General features: G+C 42.0%; 1 protein-coding gene across 8 annotated transcripts in view; it reads right to left on the reverse strand.

Moving 5' to 3' along the window:
* LOC137431527 (E3 ubiquitin-protein ligase NEDD4-like) overlaps positions 1-17,269 on the reverse strand; it is a 274,005-nt gene that overhangs the window by 87,070 nt on the left and 169,666 nt on the right. For 6 of the 8 annotated variants that reach the window (XM_078782180.1, XM_068122932.2, XM_078782178.1 and 3 more), the window contains 2 exons: positions 9,991-10,041; positions 9,131-9,192 (listed from right to left, as the gene is read on the reverse strand). In XM_078782180.1, the coding sequence (XP_078638306.1) occupies positions 9,131-9,192; positions 9,991-10,041 (113 nt within the window). The remainder of the gene's footprint in view (positions 1-9,130; positions 9,193-9,990; positions 10,042-17,269) is intronic. The other 2 variants (XM_078782179.1, XM_068122931.2) reach the window with 1 other exon arrangement.

The following is a 17,269-nucleotide window of genomic DNA, read 5'->3' on the forward strand; positions in this document are numbered from 1 at the left end:
ATTAAAAAGCCATCAGTCACATGGTTTGGCAGGCAAATTGGATTTAAACAAGATATTAAAAAAATTATTTCTCTGAAACTGCTAACTCCATCAATATGAAATTTTACAAATATCATCTCACCCAATTGCTCCATATAGTGTGGAAATCATGACGTCATAGATCACGTGGTTTGGTAGCCATCTTGGATATAAAAATGAACCTTATCCGATCAATACGAAACACCACACACGTGATCCCCTATCCAATCTTAGGAGTGTAAAATTTTGATGTCAAAAGTCACGTGGTTGGCCAGCCATAATGGATCAAAGTAAAATAAATAAATAACCTTCTCTGAAACCGCTTAAGGTATTGCAGTCAAATTTTACAACTATTATCTAGTCGTCAAGGGGATTACATGTTTAAAACTTCAACGTGATCAGTCGCACGGTCTGGTAGCAAGAATGTATTAACTATTTGAAGAAGAAGACACCTTACAATTTTATCTTGAACAGAACAGGTTCCAAGATCAATATGACACTTCACGCTCATGATCAACAACTGTTTTGGAATATAGTTTGCTAATTCAAACGTCATTGGTCGCATTGTCTGGCAGCCATTTTAAAAATTTATTGAAGTGAGTATTTTTTAATTCCTTTGAATTGAATTTTTAAGATCGAATTGTGAATCCAGTTTTTTTAAAGAGGACGTCATGGGTTACGTGTCTGATCAAAGTGGAGTTGCATCAAAATGAGGGGTGCTGTACAGGCCAACACCCCTCTCACAATTCTCTGACCCTCCACTCCCTGTTTGTTCTGAAACTCCTCCACCCCACATGCCTATACTGTATATCTCAATATATCCACCTGTCCACCACCACCGACTTCAACACATCTATCAATCCCCTCGACCCCAAACACTACCCCCCCCCCCTCAACACCAAGAACAAGCAACTCCTCCCACCCCTCCCCTCCAAACTACCCCGAGAACTATCTCACCCCCTCCACCAACCCAAATACATCTCCCCCCTACCGCCCACCTCCTCCAATTTCCTCTCCCCCCAATCTTCAATTCAATCTCCCTCCCCCACCAGATCTCCGTTACACACCATAACTTTTTTCACCCCTAACCCCCCCCCCCCCCACCCCCTCCCGCCACCTGCCCCAACCCGAGCAAATTTGTCAGGCCAAAAGGGTAAAGAGGACGTCATGGGTCATGTGTCCGATCAAAGCGGGGTCGTATCAAAGTGGGGTCGTATCAAAGCGGGGTTGTATCAAAGCACGGCCGTGTCAAAGCGGGACATCTTGGTACCTCATCATCACTGCTAGCAGTTATGAAGTGGCAGTTCGTTATTATACTTACAGACTTGGCATTCAATATGGAATATTTTTTTTGTGGGGGTGAACTTACTTTTCAAGATGTCTTAGAACCAAAAGTTCATTGGAATTATGTTGAAATTATTCTAGATTTTGTTAATGTGACCTCTAAAAGAAACAAAAACCACATTTGACATTTCGAAACAAATAAATTGATCCTTGAAAGTGATGTAAACTGATATCAAACTCAATTCATGGACAGTACTGTGTTAAACTTCTGTACGTTTTCCAGAAGTATGTCTATTTTGCACATTAGCCAAAAAATTTTTTTTAACAAAAACAAAAGTGAAATTACGACTGGGATTACGGACAGTAAAATTACAGTTCAGTACTTCGTGTAACCCCCACGAGCATTCAGGAGACCACGTACATGTCGAGGCATGCTGTTCACGAGATTTGCCAAGGTTTGGACAGGAATCGCTTGCCATGCAGTGACAATAGCCTGCTGCAATTCACGCACAGAGGTCGGCTGCTGGTCCAAGTGGTCGATTTGACGCATTAATTCTGCCCACAAGTTCTCTATCGGATTCATATCCGGGGACATGGTAGGCCACTCCATATGCTCTACACCACGGTCAGCAAGAAAGTGTTGGATCATGCGAGCACGATGAGGCCGTGCATTGTCATCTTGGAAGACAAAGTTTCCTAGAAAGGCTGCACGAGCAAATGGAAGCAATGTTTCTTCCAGAATGGCCCTGTACTTGAACTGGTTCAGGTTTCCATTCAGAACAACCAGGTCAGTTTTGCCCCTGCATGAAAAGCACCCAAACGGTCACCCACAACCTCCAGCTTGGACTCTTGGCACTATACAATCTTTGTTGTAGGCTTCATGCACTTGTCTGCACACTCGGACGCGGCCATCTTGACGATAGACCAGAAATCTAGACTCGTCACTGAAGATCACGTGATTCCAGTGTCCTGGCTGCCATTGACGGTGCTCTCTGGCCCACTGCAATCGGCGCTGGCGGTGTTGTCTGGTCAGGCGTGGCTTTCTCAGGGGATGCCTGGCACGATAGCCTGCTTGAACCAGTCGTTGGTTGACTGGCCTTCTGGATACAGGCACATTTGTCAGTTGCTGCCACTCAGCCCTAAGCCGATTAGCTGACTAGGTACGGCCATTGCGGACTAACCAGTGCAGCTGGCGATCATCCCTCCTTGTGGTTCTGCGGGGACGTCCTGGCCTCGGTATTGGAGTAGGGACACCCCTCTGAGCATTTCGTTTCAGGATCTTTGACACCTGACCTTGAGTGATGCCATACTGCCGAGCAATAGCACGCTGTTTCATGCCGTAATTTCGTAAAGCCACCACTCCATGACAAACAGCATTGTCGAGTTGACGGACCATCTCCAGAGGAAGCGGCAATAACTTTTGGAGACGTGCAGCAGTTGTTTTCCACTAATACAGAACGCAACAACCCTTGTATACCCAACTGTGAAGCCAATCATCAAATGCACCTGTCCGTACATTTTGCCACGCCACCTGTGATATAATCCTGTTGTTGACTTCTTGCTGCGACAGAAGTGACATGGTTCTTTGAACAAATAAATCACCAAAGTGTAAAAGAAACTCACCAGACTGATATACTGAGTTAAGAAAGTAAACCCAAGTCAAGAAAAAAAAATATTCCATATTAAATGCCAAGTCTGTATATTTATCATTAAATCATGAGGAATTTGAACCCAAAACCAAGAGTAAATGTAAAGCCAAGACTTTCTAACTTCTCAACCCAATTACACAGTGTTTTGTTTTTAGCCATTTATTTAGGAAAATGATGCATGTGATGCTGATTAAGCCTGATAGACATTCCAGGCCCTGCCTTCTCATAACCACCGTTTAGAGGGCTTTTTTTTCCACCGCAAAGCGGGGGTTGGCCTTTTTCGGGGACCGTGGTTGTTGTTGTTTTTTGGTCCCCTTTTTGAAGCAATGTTTTACGGCCGGATGCCCTTCCTGCCGCCAACCCTTTTTGTCGCCTTTTACGACAAGCAGGGAATTACCAGTGAACTGGTACTCAATTAGCCGACCTCGGAAGGATGACAGGCTGAGTCAACCCCCCTGGCGTTAATTCAGTGATCGACCGGGATTCGAACCCAGGATCCTAGGATCCTAAGCCGGCACCCTAGCCGCTAGCCCAACACCAGGGCTACCCTGCCTTCTGATAACCGAAAACAAATCCTTGATCCTGGAGATCAAGGATTTGTTTTCGATCCTTGATCCTGGAGATCCTTGATCTCGCGAGATCTTGCCGGGGAGGTCACGATTTTTCGAAGCTGTCCACGCTCTTCACGCATGCTCGAAGTTAAGTAATTGTTCACAATTGTATTTTTGTCGAAACTGTATTTATCTTACTTGTGTGTACCTATAGTGTGTCCCTCGGAGGATTCTCCGTGTTAATCTTTCATACCTGTATAAAATAGACGAGTATTTCGTGCCGTGTTATTTGGGGCCTAGTTCTTTAAGCTTCCTACCTTGAGGCTTTGTTTTCTCTCAGCGGTCGATTGTGGTCCATCTACTCTCGTTCTCTCAGTTTTTTCCCGGTATTTTCAACCCATACTTCCTTGTTTAAAATCTCAACTCAAAAAAACCAAAAAAACCAAAAACATTTCCTTCTTTGTTCTTTTTGTTCGTTCGTTCTTCGACCACGTGTTTCACCCACATTTCTCCCCCATTCCCGATAGTTTTCACTGTTCAATTTTAAAATGTTTAAACTTTCCCCTGAAGTGCTGTATTATGTCGTATATTATAACACTTTTATCTTCTTCTTCTTTACAAGGTTGCTCTCAACTTGCTCACCAAATCTATTCATTCCAAAAAAAAATCCATCTCTTACAGCTTCTCCTTTCCACAATCCCTAAACTCACCTGCACTCCACCCTCCCCCCCCCCCCCCCCCCCCACGCCAGCGTCCTTAAACGTATCTCTGCCTCGAAGGTCACAAGAAACTCATTTTGCAATAAATGTTCGTTTCCCAATAATCGTACAACACTTTCTAAAATCCAAACCCACCCCTCCCCTCCAAATCATCCCCACCACCCATCCCTTTCAAATCTCGCCCCTAGCCCCATCCCTCCTAAACTCCCCCCTCATCCCTCCCCTCCTAGACTCCCCCTTGCCCCTCCCCTCCTAAACTCCCCCCCCCCCCGCACCACATGTCCCCCATCTCCCATCCCTTTCAAATCCCCCCCCCTTGCCCCTTTCCTCCTAAACTCCCCCCTAACCCCTCCCCTCATAAACTCCCCCCTCACCCCACCCCTTATAATCTCCCCCACCCTCATTTTTTCTCCATTCCGCCCCTCTCACCCCTCCTCCTCAAAACGTCCTCCCCACTTCCCCCTTCCAACTCTCACCTCCATCTCCCCAAACCTTCTTCACCGCTCTGCACCCCCCTCAAATAACCTCACCCAATCACCATCTTCCTACCTTGAGGCTTTGTTTTCTCTCAGCGGTCGATTGTGGTCCATCTTTGCCTCACCAATCACCATCAAACCTTTTGTCCGCCCCATCCTTCCCTTTCTCAAAGCTATTCTGAAATCTGGCACACTTGCAACAGCTCTCCCGACCTCTTCCTCCTCTTCCACATCTTACCCTACCCCTTCCCCCCTCCCCCTGTTCTGTATCCGATGCTCCCCCTTCCTCTTCATTAACGGTATGGACCTCAAACATCCGGGGCCTTTGCTCAAACTTGACTGATCTCTCCATACAGGTTGCTTCTGACAAACCGGACTTGATCTGCTTAACTGAAACTTTCCTCCTTCAGGATGTCTCTGATTCCTTGGTATCTCTCCCAGGTTACTCCCTCCTCCGGTATGATAGACCTGAGCCTCGTCCTGGAGGTGGGGTTGCTATCTTTATCAAAAACTCTCTTCCTCACTCGCCCTGCACTGCCCTCTCTCCACCTAACCCCCAGGAAAACCTCTGGCTACGGCTTCCCCTTCGCTCCCACCTTTTGTTCATATGTGTGTTGTACCGTCCACCAAACAGTGATGACTCCATCTACATCTCGCTGTCTGATAATATGGACCAACTTATATCTACCCATCCCAACTCTCTCTTCCTCATATGTGGTGATTTAAATTGTCACCATGCCAGTTGGCTGGGTGTGGGTACCTCTCTCACCAGCCATGGCTCTTCAGCAAAGGACTTCTGCGACTCACTGGGACTGACACAATCTGTCAATTTCCTGACCCGGATCTCAGTCAACAGAGCATCTTCTCTTCTGGACTTGGTTATGACTAACTTCCCTGAAAATGTCTGCTGCTCTTCTTCTGCTCCAATCGGCTCATCTGATCGTGTGCTTGTTAAAGTGGACATCTCTCTGACCATTCTCAGAGAGCCTCCTCAGCGTCGACGAGTCTGGCATTTCACTCGGGCCAAATGGCACGGTCCTCAAACAGCCATCAATCATCTGAACTGGTCTCCCATCTCCACCACCTCTGACATCAACTCATCCTGGGAATTCTTCCAAAGGAAATGGCTCGCTCTCTCATGCACAGATTTATCCCATCTCGTCTTCAGTTGTCATACCCTTCCTCCCGTCCATGGTTCACGGAATCTTGTGGTGAGGCAGTTGCCCAGAAACAACTTGCATTCGCCTCCTGGAAATCAAATCCAATGGAAGAAAATCTCTTTTCCTTTCACAAAGCCCGAAACAAGTGTGTGTCCACCCTCAGGAGAGCCAGGAAACAATATCTCTCCTCTCTCAAGACTGAACTCTCAAGCCTGTCTCCCTCTTCCAAATCATGGTGGTGTCTGGTCAAATCTGTTTCTGGTGTTTGTTCCCCCTCCATCCCTTCCCTTACCTCAAACGCCCCCACAGCTGACCGCTCGTGAAAAAGCTGAATGCCTCAACTCTGTGTTTGCTTCTAAATCCTGTGTCCCAAACCCATCCCTCTCTGTACCCACCATACCCAGTCGTACCCAGCTGCTCCTGGACGCTGTGTCCTTTTCTCCTGACAAGGTGGAAAAGTTTCTGTCAACCCTCGACTCTGATTCGGTAACTGGACCTGACGGCATCAGCCCACGGGTCCTAAAATCCTGCTCTGCCGCTCTTTCACTCCCTCTCTCTGTTCTCTTCACCCTCTCTTTTGCTCAAGGTCATCTGCCATCAGCTTGGAAATCAGCCAACATCACCGCTTTACACATAAAAAGGTGCAAAAACAAATCCTTGCAACTACAGACCAATCAGCCTTTTCCCAATTATCAGCAAAGTCATGGAATCCATCATTGCTTCGGATATCAAATCTTTCCTCTTCTCCAATGGCTTGATCTCTGACCATCAATTTGGTTTCAGACCACGTCACTCTACTCCAGACATGCTGCTTCTGCTGTCTCAACAATGGATGGAGGTCCTCAATGCCAAACAGGAAATTAGAGCTGTCTCCCTTGACATATAACGTGCCTTTGATATGGTATGGCACCACGATCTGCTCACCAAACTCTCCTCCGATGGTATCCATGGAAATCTCCACGCATGGCTTGCGGACTTCCTCTCTAGTCATAGTCAACGTGTGGCTCTGAATGGGTTTCTCTCATCTCCCCTTCCTGTTCAGGCTGGAGTTCCGGCAGTGTTCTGGGCCTGTGCTTTTTCTGGTCTTCATCAAACATCTCTCTGACTCTCTTGAAAATCCTCTCCACCTCTTTGCTGATGACTCCACTCTCTGCCACTACATTCCTCATCCCTCAGATCGGCAGTCTGCAACCTCCTCACTCTCTGCAGACATGGACAAAATCACAGACTGGTCAAACAAGTGGAACAAGTCTTTCAATCCTGACAAATCTCACACTCTCACTATGTCTCTCCGAAAGGACCGACTGGACAACCCTCCCATCTGCTTTCTGAACAATCATCTCCAAGATGTTCTGTCACTCAAGTTTTTGGGTCTCACTATCTGCCATGATCTTTCCTGGGAAAACCACATTTCCAATCTGGCCTCCAAAGCCAGTCGCCCACTGGGCATCCTCCGTCGTGCGAAGTCCTTCCTTGGCACACCTGAGCTCCTCACCACATACAAGGGTTTCATCCGCAGCTCAATGGAATACTGTTTCCCCCTCTGGGCCGGTGCTCCTGCCTCACACCTAGCTCGGCTTCAGGCTGTTGAAACAAAAGCCTTCAGAATCATTGGAATCTCTCACGATGAAGCTATCGCCGAGGGCCTTTCACTTACTCATGGCAGGCAGGTTGGTGGTCTTTCTGTCTTCTACCAACTCCTCTCCGGCCTTCTCCCCCAGCTCTCTCTGGGCTCTGTCCCCCAAATATTCCTTCAGGTCACACTAGATCTGCCTGCAACCCTCTTATGGTTAAACTGCCAAAATCAAGACTCTCTGCTCACCTTCACTCCTTCATTCCTCTTTTCTCCCGCCTCTGGAACAAACTCCCTCACTCTCTTCAATCCCACTCCTCCCTCCAGGTCTTTAAAACGGCTGTTCACAAACTATCTCTTATCTTCCCCCATCCAAAACCTTGATCTTTTCTGCACCTGCTAATTTCACCCCAGATCTACTTTTTTGAAATACCAACTTCTTTCCTGGAAGTCCTTGCAGTGTCCTTGTGTTTTATAGTTCATTCCCTCCCCCCCCCCCCCCCCCCCACCCTTCCCATCTCACAGATCTCACGATGTCCCTGCTCTCAAATGTTGTGTTTGTGTGCTTCCCTTTCTATCCCCATCTTGTCTACCGCTCCCCTTATTATATATTTTGTGTGTCTGTTTGATTTTTTGTGTGATAAATGTGAGCTCTTTCACGAGCCTCGATCCTGTATACAAAAAAAATAAAAAATCCTATGGTAAACAGTTGAAATCACCTGTCTAAGAAACACAAAATTGAATTGTAATAAATGGATAATACAAATTACCATAATCAATTGCAATGTGGAGGGGGAGATTATTACCTCCACCGCCAAAGGTGGATGGAGGTTATGTTTTCACCCCTGTCTGTTTGTTTGTATGTTTGTGAACAAAATATCTCAAAAGGTTGTTGACAGATTCGGACGAAATTTGGCAGAGATGTATGTCACAAGGACGAAATGATTAGATTTTAGTGAAGATCCAGATTCGGATCTGGCTATTAGAATTTTTAAAGTGATTCTTCACCATTGGGTGATAGGGCCAAAAATTATACATAGCAAGATATCTCAAAAAGTTGTGGATGGATTTGGACGAAACTTGATGGACCAGTTTGGTGTCTGACAAGGACAAAATATTCGATTTTGGTGAAGATCTGAATATGGATTCGGATATGAGATTTATTTAATTTTTTAAGTGATTCTTCGCCATTGAGTGATATGGCCAACCAGGCGGAGGTTTGCTCTCTACTGAGTGCCGATCTAGTTAAAATTATGTAGGGAGGGGGAAAGGAATTAAATAATACAGAGCTAGCAATGATGACCCATCCTTGTGTTTACTTTACCAAACCAAATTACCAAACAAAGAAAGGGGAATCTTAAGCATAAAGTGAGACATCACAAATAAATGTTTTTTTGGAGAGGGGAGGGAGGAGAGGGATCTTTTTGGCCAAATGAGCTGCGGCATATTTTAGATTGGATGAGTAATTCGGTTATGTCTAACGAATGACAATCAGATAGGATGTGACAGATGCTTTCAAGATTTTCTCCATATATTCCTTCCTTTGAAGTTTAAATGAAGTACCCTGAGCACAAAATCAAAATTGGGTCCGACTCTGACATCAAACATTTCCAGAAATGTGCTCTGAAAGGTCAATGTGACATGGACCTAAAATACGATTTATCAGTGTGGTGATACTTTATGCTCAAACGCATGCTCACCTCCGTGGCCGCAGCAAGTAATCTTTGAATGTGTATGGTCTTTCCTGAGAGGGCTCTTCAGTCTGCAACCAAAAAGAAAAAGTGATGATTAACCTTAAAGTCGAGATTAAAGAAGAGATCCTCGGAGTTGGATGATATTTTTGGGCGAATCTTGAAACAAATTACCATTAATTATGATTTACAAATTTTCATAGGTTACTGTACATCCTCCACCCTCCCCCTTATCTCTCTCCCTTTTATCTATTCATTAACTCCCTTACTTATTGTGGCCAAATGTGGCCCCACTGTGCGCACTAACAGTTCATAGCTTTTTCCTGTCCGTTACCTAACCCTTGCATGATCCTGTCTTGTAAAGAAGAACAATTGCCACAGTATACGACGGAGTATGAACTGCCTGCAAAGTTTTAGTTTTCGGATATGTGTGTGTATATATATATATATATTCCTCTATCTCTCTCAGGACCTGTTCCTTATGCACGGCTACATCTTTAAAGCGACAAAATCCATACTCATGGTACAGATAGAACTTTGTAAGGGAAGTAACATGGGCTATGTGGTTGCAGCCTTAGAGGCCGGTTTGAGGCCACAAATGAGGCCAAAGTAGCTAATATAGCAACTTTTGGCAAACAGGACTACAAATTGGTCTCAAATTGAAGAGACTGGATTTTTTGAGTGCAACACAATTAAACTTTTTAAAAGTCCATGACATAATTTAAATTGATGGACGAACAAACTTTCCCCATCACTGAGGATGGGTACTTTTTTGCGTGCTGCTTTTCCTGGCACTGAGGATTTTATTTTTGCTAGTATTGAAATAAACAATGACCAAATGTGACCAAAAAACGTGTCTACAAACTTACTGGTAAGTGGTTAAGTGACGTATCAACTTGACCTAAGAAATCATCACGCGTCTGTGGAGGAATACAAAAAATATTCAGAAAATTCGAGTTACGACTCCATAACATCTACCTGTCCATATTTTAACATATTCCAACTAATCAGCTCATCTTCGTGCAAATATAAATTGTTCGTATGAATCCCGATATAAATGTGTAGATTTGTAAAACAAAAAGTGCCAACAATAAGAAAGGAGAGCAAAATATTAAAGAAATCACATGGCAATTCACAGAGAGAAGAGAAAATGACTGGAGAAGTTTGAAATGACTGAGAACAGCAAAAAAAGATTTTAAAAGATTAAAAAGATTAAAAATGTCAACTCGGGGTCCTCGCTATACGTCCAAGATATGTTCCACTAAAGTTGGACTTGTATCAAAAGATGGATAGCAGGGATTTTATCCCCACAATAATTAATGTAATTAGGGGGATGCATTCCTACAATTAGTTTACGTCTTATACAACACGACTCAACAAGTTAAGCAATCAAAAAATACGTATTAAACACATAACAGAGGATAAATACAATTAATTAAAAAGATTTAAATAAAACCCAAGCATCATTTTTCCTCACTTGCCATAACTTTTTATTTTATAATAATGATTTAGCGGTCTTACACCCACATTGATTGAATACATGCAGGGGATCATGGCAGCCTTCTTTGATAATTGCCTTCAATTATCAATGATCTTTGATCTTTCTTTGATTATCAATGATTGCAATGATCTTTCTTGGGAAAACCAAATTTCCAAGCTGGCCTCCAAAGCCAGTCGCCGACTGGGCATCCTCCGTCGTGCGAAGTCCTTCCTCGGCACACCTGAGCTCCTCACCACATACAAGGCTTTCATCAGCAGCTCAATGGAATACTGTTCTCCCCTATGGGCTGGTGCTCCTGCCTCACACCTGGCTCGGCTTCACGCTGTTGAATCCAAAGCTTTCAAAATCATTGGAATCTCCCGCGATGAAGCTATCTCTGAGGGCCTTTCACTCACTCACCGCAGGCAGGTAGGTGGTCTTTCTGTCTTCTACCGACTCCTCTCCGGCCTTGCTCCCCCAGCTCTCTCTGTGCTCTGTCCCCCAAATATTGCTACAGGTCGCACAAGATCTGCCAGCAACCCTCTGATGGTTAAACTGCCGAAATTTCGGCTCTCTGCTCACCTTCACTCTTTCATTCCTCTTTTCTCCCGCCTCTGGAACAAACTCCCACACTCCCTTCAATCCCACTCCTCCCTCCAGGTCTTTAAAACAGCTGTTCACCACCATCTCTTATCTTCCCCCATCCAAAACCATGATCTTTTCTACCCCCACTAATTCACCCCAGATCCACCTTGTTTGAAATTCCAACTTCTTTCCTGGAAGTCCTGGCAGTGTCCATATGTTTATACCTCTCCCACCCCCCCCCCCTTCACATGCCTCCCCCCCAAAGCCCTCTCCCTCCCACAGATCTCTCGATGTCTCCATGTCTCTCGGTCCCTGCTCTCAAATGTTGTGTTTGTGTCCTTCCCCCTCTCTCCCCATCTTGTCTACCACTCCCGATGTTATTTGTTTTATGTGTCTGTTTGTCTTTCTGTGTGATTAATGTTCGCTCTCTCACGAGCCTCGATCTTGTATACAAAAAAAAAAAAAAAAAAAAATGTGCTGGGAACACATCGGCTGCATCAGCATCTTTTGCCCAACACTTGGATGTTCTTGAATCCATGGCTTGCACTACATTTTCCCTCTTTGGCAGGCTGCAAACTCTCTCTCCCCCCCTCCAGCTGGATATATTCGAATAAGCTAACAGTATTCTGCTGTATGAGACCAAGCTGAGTGGGTTCTTCTTTTTGTTGAGGTCATCCAGCTGGGTAGAGAGCATCCTCACCATTTTATCCATCACCTCGCTGCGTTGACAAGTTATCTATATCCCAGTGCTGAGGCATTTTCTTGCATTTCTTCAATATCTTGTCGGCATTCTTTAAAATAGTTCAAAAAGTCGTCAGCAGCAAACCAAGATAGCAAGCGATATTGGCTGGTCGCTCACCATTCTTATTTTGCTTCACTATGCCTAATTTGACATCCAGTCACACCATTACGTTGTCACTTAGTGCAGGATAACCACCCTTTTCATTACTAATTTGTTTACCAATCATTGTTCAACTATTACTGTGGTACAATACACAAAGATAAAAATACAGTACGTGGGGGCGTCAAATCCAACAACGCACAGCATGAGATAGAGTCTTGGAGAGGCAGTGCATTGTGGGGTGTAAAGCTGGGAAAGTGGTACACAAAGCATGGTGGGGTGGGACGCCTGTTAACTGGTCTTCCGTCCGATTAATGTTACTGCAGGGAATTGTCGGTTTGCTGCAGGGAATATTAAAGAAAAGGAATTTGCAAAGAATAATGGATTTATACCCAATATGGACTCAATTAATGGTTAGATGGTCATTTGGGGAAGAGAAGGACCCGAATGGGATTCTGTAATCAGTTGAATGGTAACCATGGTAAATGGGCCATGGTTATGAATAGAAAGGATTGAAAGGAGAATTAACAGTAAGAACAGTCGGATAATTAGAGAGAAGGAAAAAGGCCTATCTAAGCCCACACAACGCATCTGCCCCGTTTCCCTCGAGACAATGGGAAGGGGTCTATCTGTGCACACATACCAATGGTATAACTGACTCTATGGAGCTCCGTGTGTCATGGATGTTCGATCCCCTTTGGCAGATTTCATAACCGTAACAGTATTGTGTATCCATACTCTTTAATTAATTATAGTTATTCTTGACTGACACTTTGTCTTGACAATAAATGAAGGAGGAATACATTTGAGAAAAAAAAGGAAAAAAAACACCTTTAGAGGCCATTTTTCCCGGCAAGCGGGGGTTGGCCTTTTTCGGGAACCGTGGTTGTTGTTGTTTTTCGGTCCCCTTTTTGAAGCAATGTTTTATGGCCGGATGCCCTTCCTGACGCCAACCCTTTTTGCCGCCTTTAACGACAAGCAGGGAATTACCAGTGAACTGGTACTCAATTTGCCGACCTCGGAAGGATGACAGGCTGAGTCAACCCCCCTGGCGTTAATTCAGCGATTGACCGGGATTCGAACCCAGGATCCTAGGATCCTAAGCCGGCACCCTAGCCGCTAGCCCAACACCAGGGATTCATTTGAGAGAAAGATATAATTTATGTGAGCAGTCTGACTATGCTCTGGAGAGCATTACAACACTGTTGGGAAAATATCGACTGAAACATAATCCATAAACTAATTAAATCAATCCCAAATGGAGTTGAGGCAGTTCTCAGGGCAAAAGGAGGGCCACACTGATTAATTAATTATTGATTACAAGTAAAGACAGATTTTTTATTTTTTATTTTATTAGTACAAGTGTTGTCCTATCCTTAAGAATTCATGGAAATCCCTAGAAAGTGCTTTTAAGTTTCATATTACAATTATTATCCCAATGCTTTCGAAAAAAACAGGGTATAAATTCACCAAACTTCATAGTTATGATCACCACATGGCAAAACAGAGCAAGCACCACATGACATATATTTTATATATTTTGTTTGTCTGGTTGATTTGTTTGTGAAGTAAATGTTAGCTCTTTCACGAGCCTCGATTCAGTATACAAAAAAAAGAAAAAAAAAAAAAAAGAGCAGTATCATTGGGCGCCGGGCAGGGTCAAAAGGTCAAATACCGAAAAAAGCAACTAAGAGCACATTTTAAAATGAAACTTTGCATATGCAATCAACATTGGGGAACGCATTAAATATGTAGTGGTTTTTTGGATTTGACTTCCAGTTCATACACCCAGTGGCCCAGGGGGCAGGGATATTGGGTGGCAGGCATCAAAACTGAAGAAAACAAATTCACTCAAAATGTGATATTGGATCATTCATGGGGGAACCATTTTCAATCTTTCAACTTTGATATTGGTGTGAAGCATGGGGATTTGTGATGGAATGACATCAATTTCTCTCCAGTTATCTCCACCAAAGGTGGACGGAGGTTACATTTTCACTCCTGTCTTTTCGTCTGTCTGTCTATGAGCAAGGGATATCTCAAAACGTTGTGGACAGATTCGGACGAAACTTGGTGGACGAGTTGCATGTGTGATGAGGACAAATTCATTAAATTCTAGTGATGATCTGGATATGATAACTTTTTAAGCGAATCCTCACTGTTGAGAGACAGGGCCAAATCGATATATAACTTGATATTTCAAAACGTTGTGGATGGGTTATGACAAGACTTGGTGGATGAGTTTTGGTGAAAGACAATAACAAGTAGATTCGATTTTGGTTCAGATCCAGAAGGATATCTGGCCTATCAGTGGGATACAAAACATAAACTGTTCAGCCTGGCATATGTATGCGCTTTACCAAGTGCTGTTCTAGTTTTTTTTGTTATCATGTCTCAATTAATAAGTTTTCCGACTGGACTCATACTTTTGCAGCCAACTGTGTATACATATATATATATACATATACACTACTCACAATAAGTTAGGGATATTGGCAGGTTCTTCGGTGTGGTTGATTTTGTGTATTAATTATGTTGAAAAAAGTTGTTGGTCCTAATTCTATGGTTATTAATACGTGAAAAAACACAGCATTCTTGATTTCAATACCCTAAACCTAACACCTATGAAAAAAATTAACTCACTCCCACAATATCCCCAACTTATTGTGAGTAGTGTATATATATATATATATATATATATATATATATATATATACATATATATATATATATACATAAATATATATATATATATATATATATATATATATATACATATATATATATATATATACATATATATATATATATATATATATATATATATATATATATATATATATATATATACACATGTAAATGTATGTGTAAATAAATATATATATGTATGTATATATATATATATATGTATGTATATATATATATATGTATGTATATATATATATATGTATGTATATATATATATATGTATATATATATATATGTATGTATATATATATGTATGTATATATATATGTATGTATATATATATGTATGTATGTATATATATATATATATGTATACATATATATATGTATACATATATATATATATATATACATACATATATATATATACATATATATATATATATATACATACATATATATATATATATATATATACATATATATATATACATATATATATATATATACATACATACATATATATATACATACATATATATATACATACATATATATATATATACATACATACATATATATATACATACATATATATATACATACATATATATATACATACATATATATATACATACATATATATATATATACATATATATATATATACATACATATATATATATATACATACATATATATATATATACATACATATATATACATACATATATATATATACATACATATATATATATATACATACATATATATATACATACATATATATATATATACATACATATATATATTTATTTACACATACATTTACATACATACATATACACATACATACATACATACATACATACATACATACATACATACATACACAACTGATGTTGAAGATACAGTATGTAAAGTGCTAAATCATTGTAAGTACTTAATCACTTAAAAATATAATATATTACAACCACTTTTATTTAACCGCCTACTATTCTGATTGGTCCCACTTTCTTGTTGGGTTGGCCGAGGAAGGTTTTTGGCTCAAGTCTTTCAAGAACCAGCTGGCCATGACTGACATTTGAAAAAAGGTGCAAGGAATGAATAACTTGGACAGAGTGCCGGCAATAATTCACCTCTTCATGAAAGACTCTGTGGGATCTTTAAGGTCCACTAATGACCAGTGCTGGCAGATTATTCCTCAGTTTTAACATATTTGCAATGGATGACGTACATTGATACGTCACGTGGATGTAAAACACCAGGGTGACAGTTTATAGTTGGGTCAAAATTTGAACCAAGGCAAGATAGCTCGAAGGTGAGAATGCAGACACCTCAACGCCATCCTGCCAGCCACAATTACTTTTTGACAACCTTTTACCTTTCGCCAAGGTCAATGCACCGAAGCATTTTTTCCAGGTCGTTGATCAACTTCTTTCCCCCCACACCCTCCTAGGATGGCATATTTGGTCTCCCTACCTGGGTACAGCTACAGACCTTATGATAATGAACACAGGCTCAAATACCATATAGCATTTTCATTTCCCCATTGTCTACTAATGCTCTTGTAATCCAGAGTGCAATGACGTGTTTTCCTCCTTAAGCTTTCGAGCATTTTTAGCTCATTTAAAAAATAAAAAAAAAACAATTACATAGCACGTTATTACATTTGTACTTTTCCTGAAGGTCAACTTACTCCCCTATATCCAAATGTACTTAGTCGCTTTATAAAATGCATTGTAATCAAAAAGTATGCAGCAAATTTTCAACAACGATATAAAATTGCACAATTTTGCATTCACACCCTCACAAACCCATCCAAAATGAACAAAGAACTCACCTTCCCAGCAAGCAGTATATGAGCATGTGCATTGTCTGAGAACATAATGCCTTCAGGACTGACCCAGAAAAAGAGATGGTATTCACTGAGTTGCCTGTAAAACCTCTTCTACTCACAAACTACGAATCACGTACATTCAGGCAGGCGACTTGGCCAAGGATGGCATATTTGTTTAGGCAGCCAGACAGCAGGATAGAGGGAAAGACAAACGATATCGCCACAATTGCCATAGACGACCCGACCCTGTCCACCCCATTCAAAAGTGGCGGTGAGGAGTGAAAAACAACTATGCGCCGTGCATGCCCAAAGGCAATGTGACATGGGCAATGCGGAGCAATGCAGTGCAGCCTTCTAAAAGCACTCAGCCACCCCCCAATATGATCTCTCGCCCAGCTACTCAACGGCTATTGCATTGCGGAGGCAGCAGAGGGGGAAAAAAACCCAACTCACTGTACCGCACAAATGCAAACTGGATAGGTGGCTCCTTGATGTCACCTTCACGCTTACCAAATTCCCACCCGTTTTATAGCTCTCCATCCATCTATGCATATTCCAGGCAGTAACTGTGCTGTCATAATCATCAAAATGATTCCTGCAGGACCTTAATGATTATGTGACTTCGGGTTGCCTGCTTGGTGATCTCATCTGATCAGTACATAGCTAATGATACAAGGATTGAAATCCGAAATGAGCCTTAGACACTTTTAAGAAG

This window comes from Myxine glutinosa, chromosome 7 (genome assembly GCF_964187855.1).
Source record: "Myxine glutinosa chromosome 7, kmMyxGlut1.1, whole genome shotgun sequence".
Taxonomy (NCBI): Eukaryota; Metazoa; Chordata; class Myxini; order Myxiniformes; family Myxinidae; genus Myxine; species Myxine glutinosa.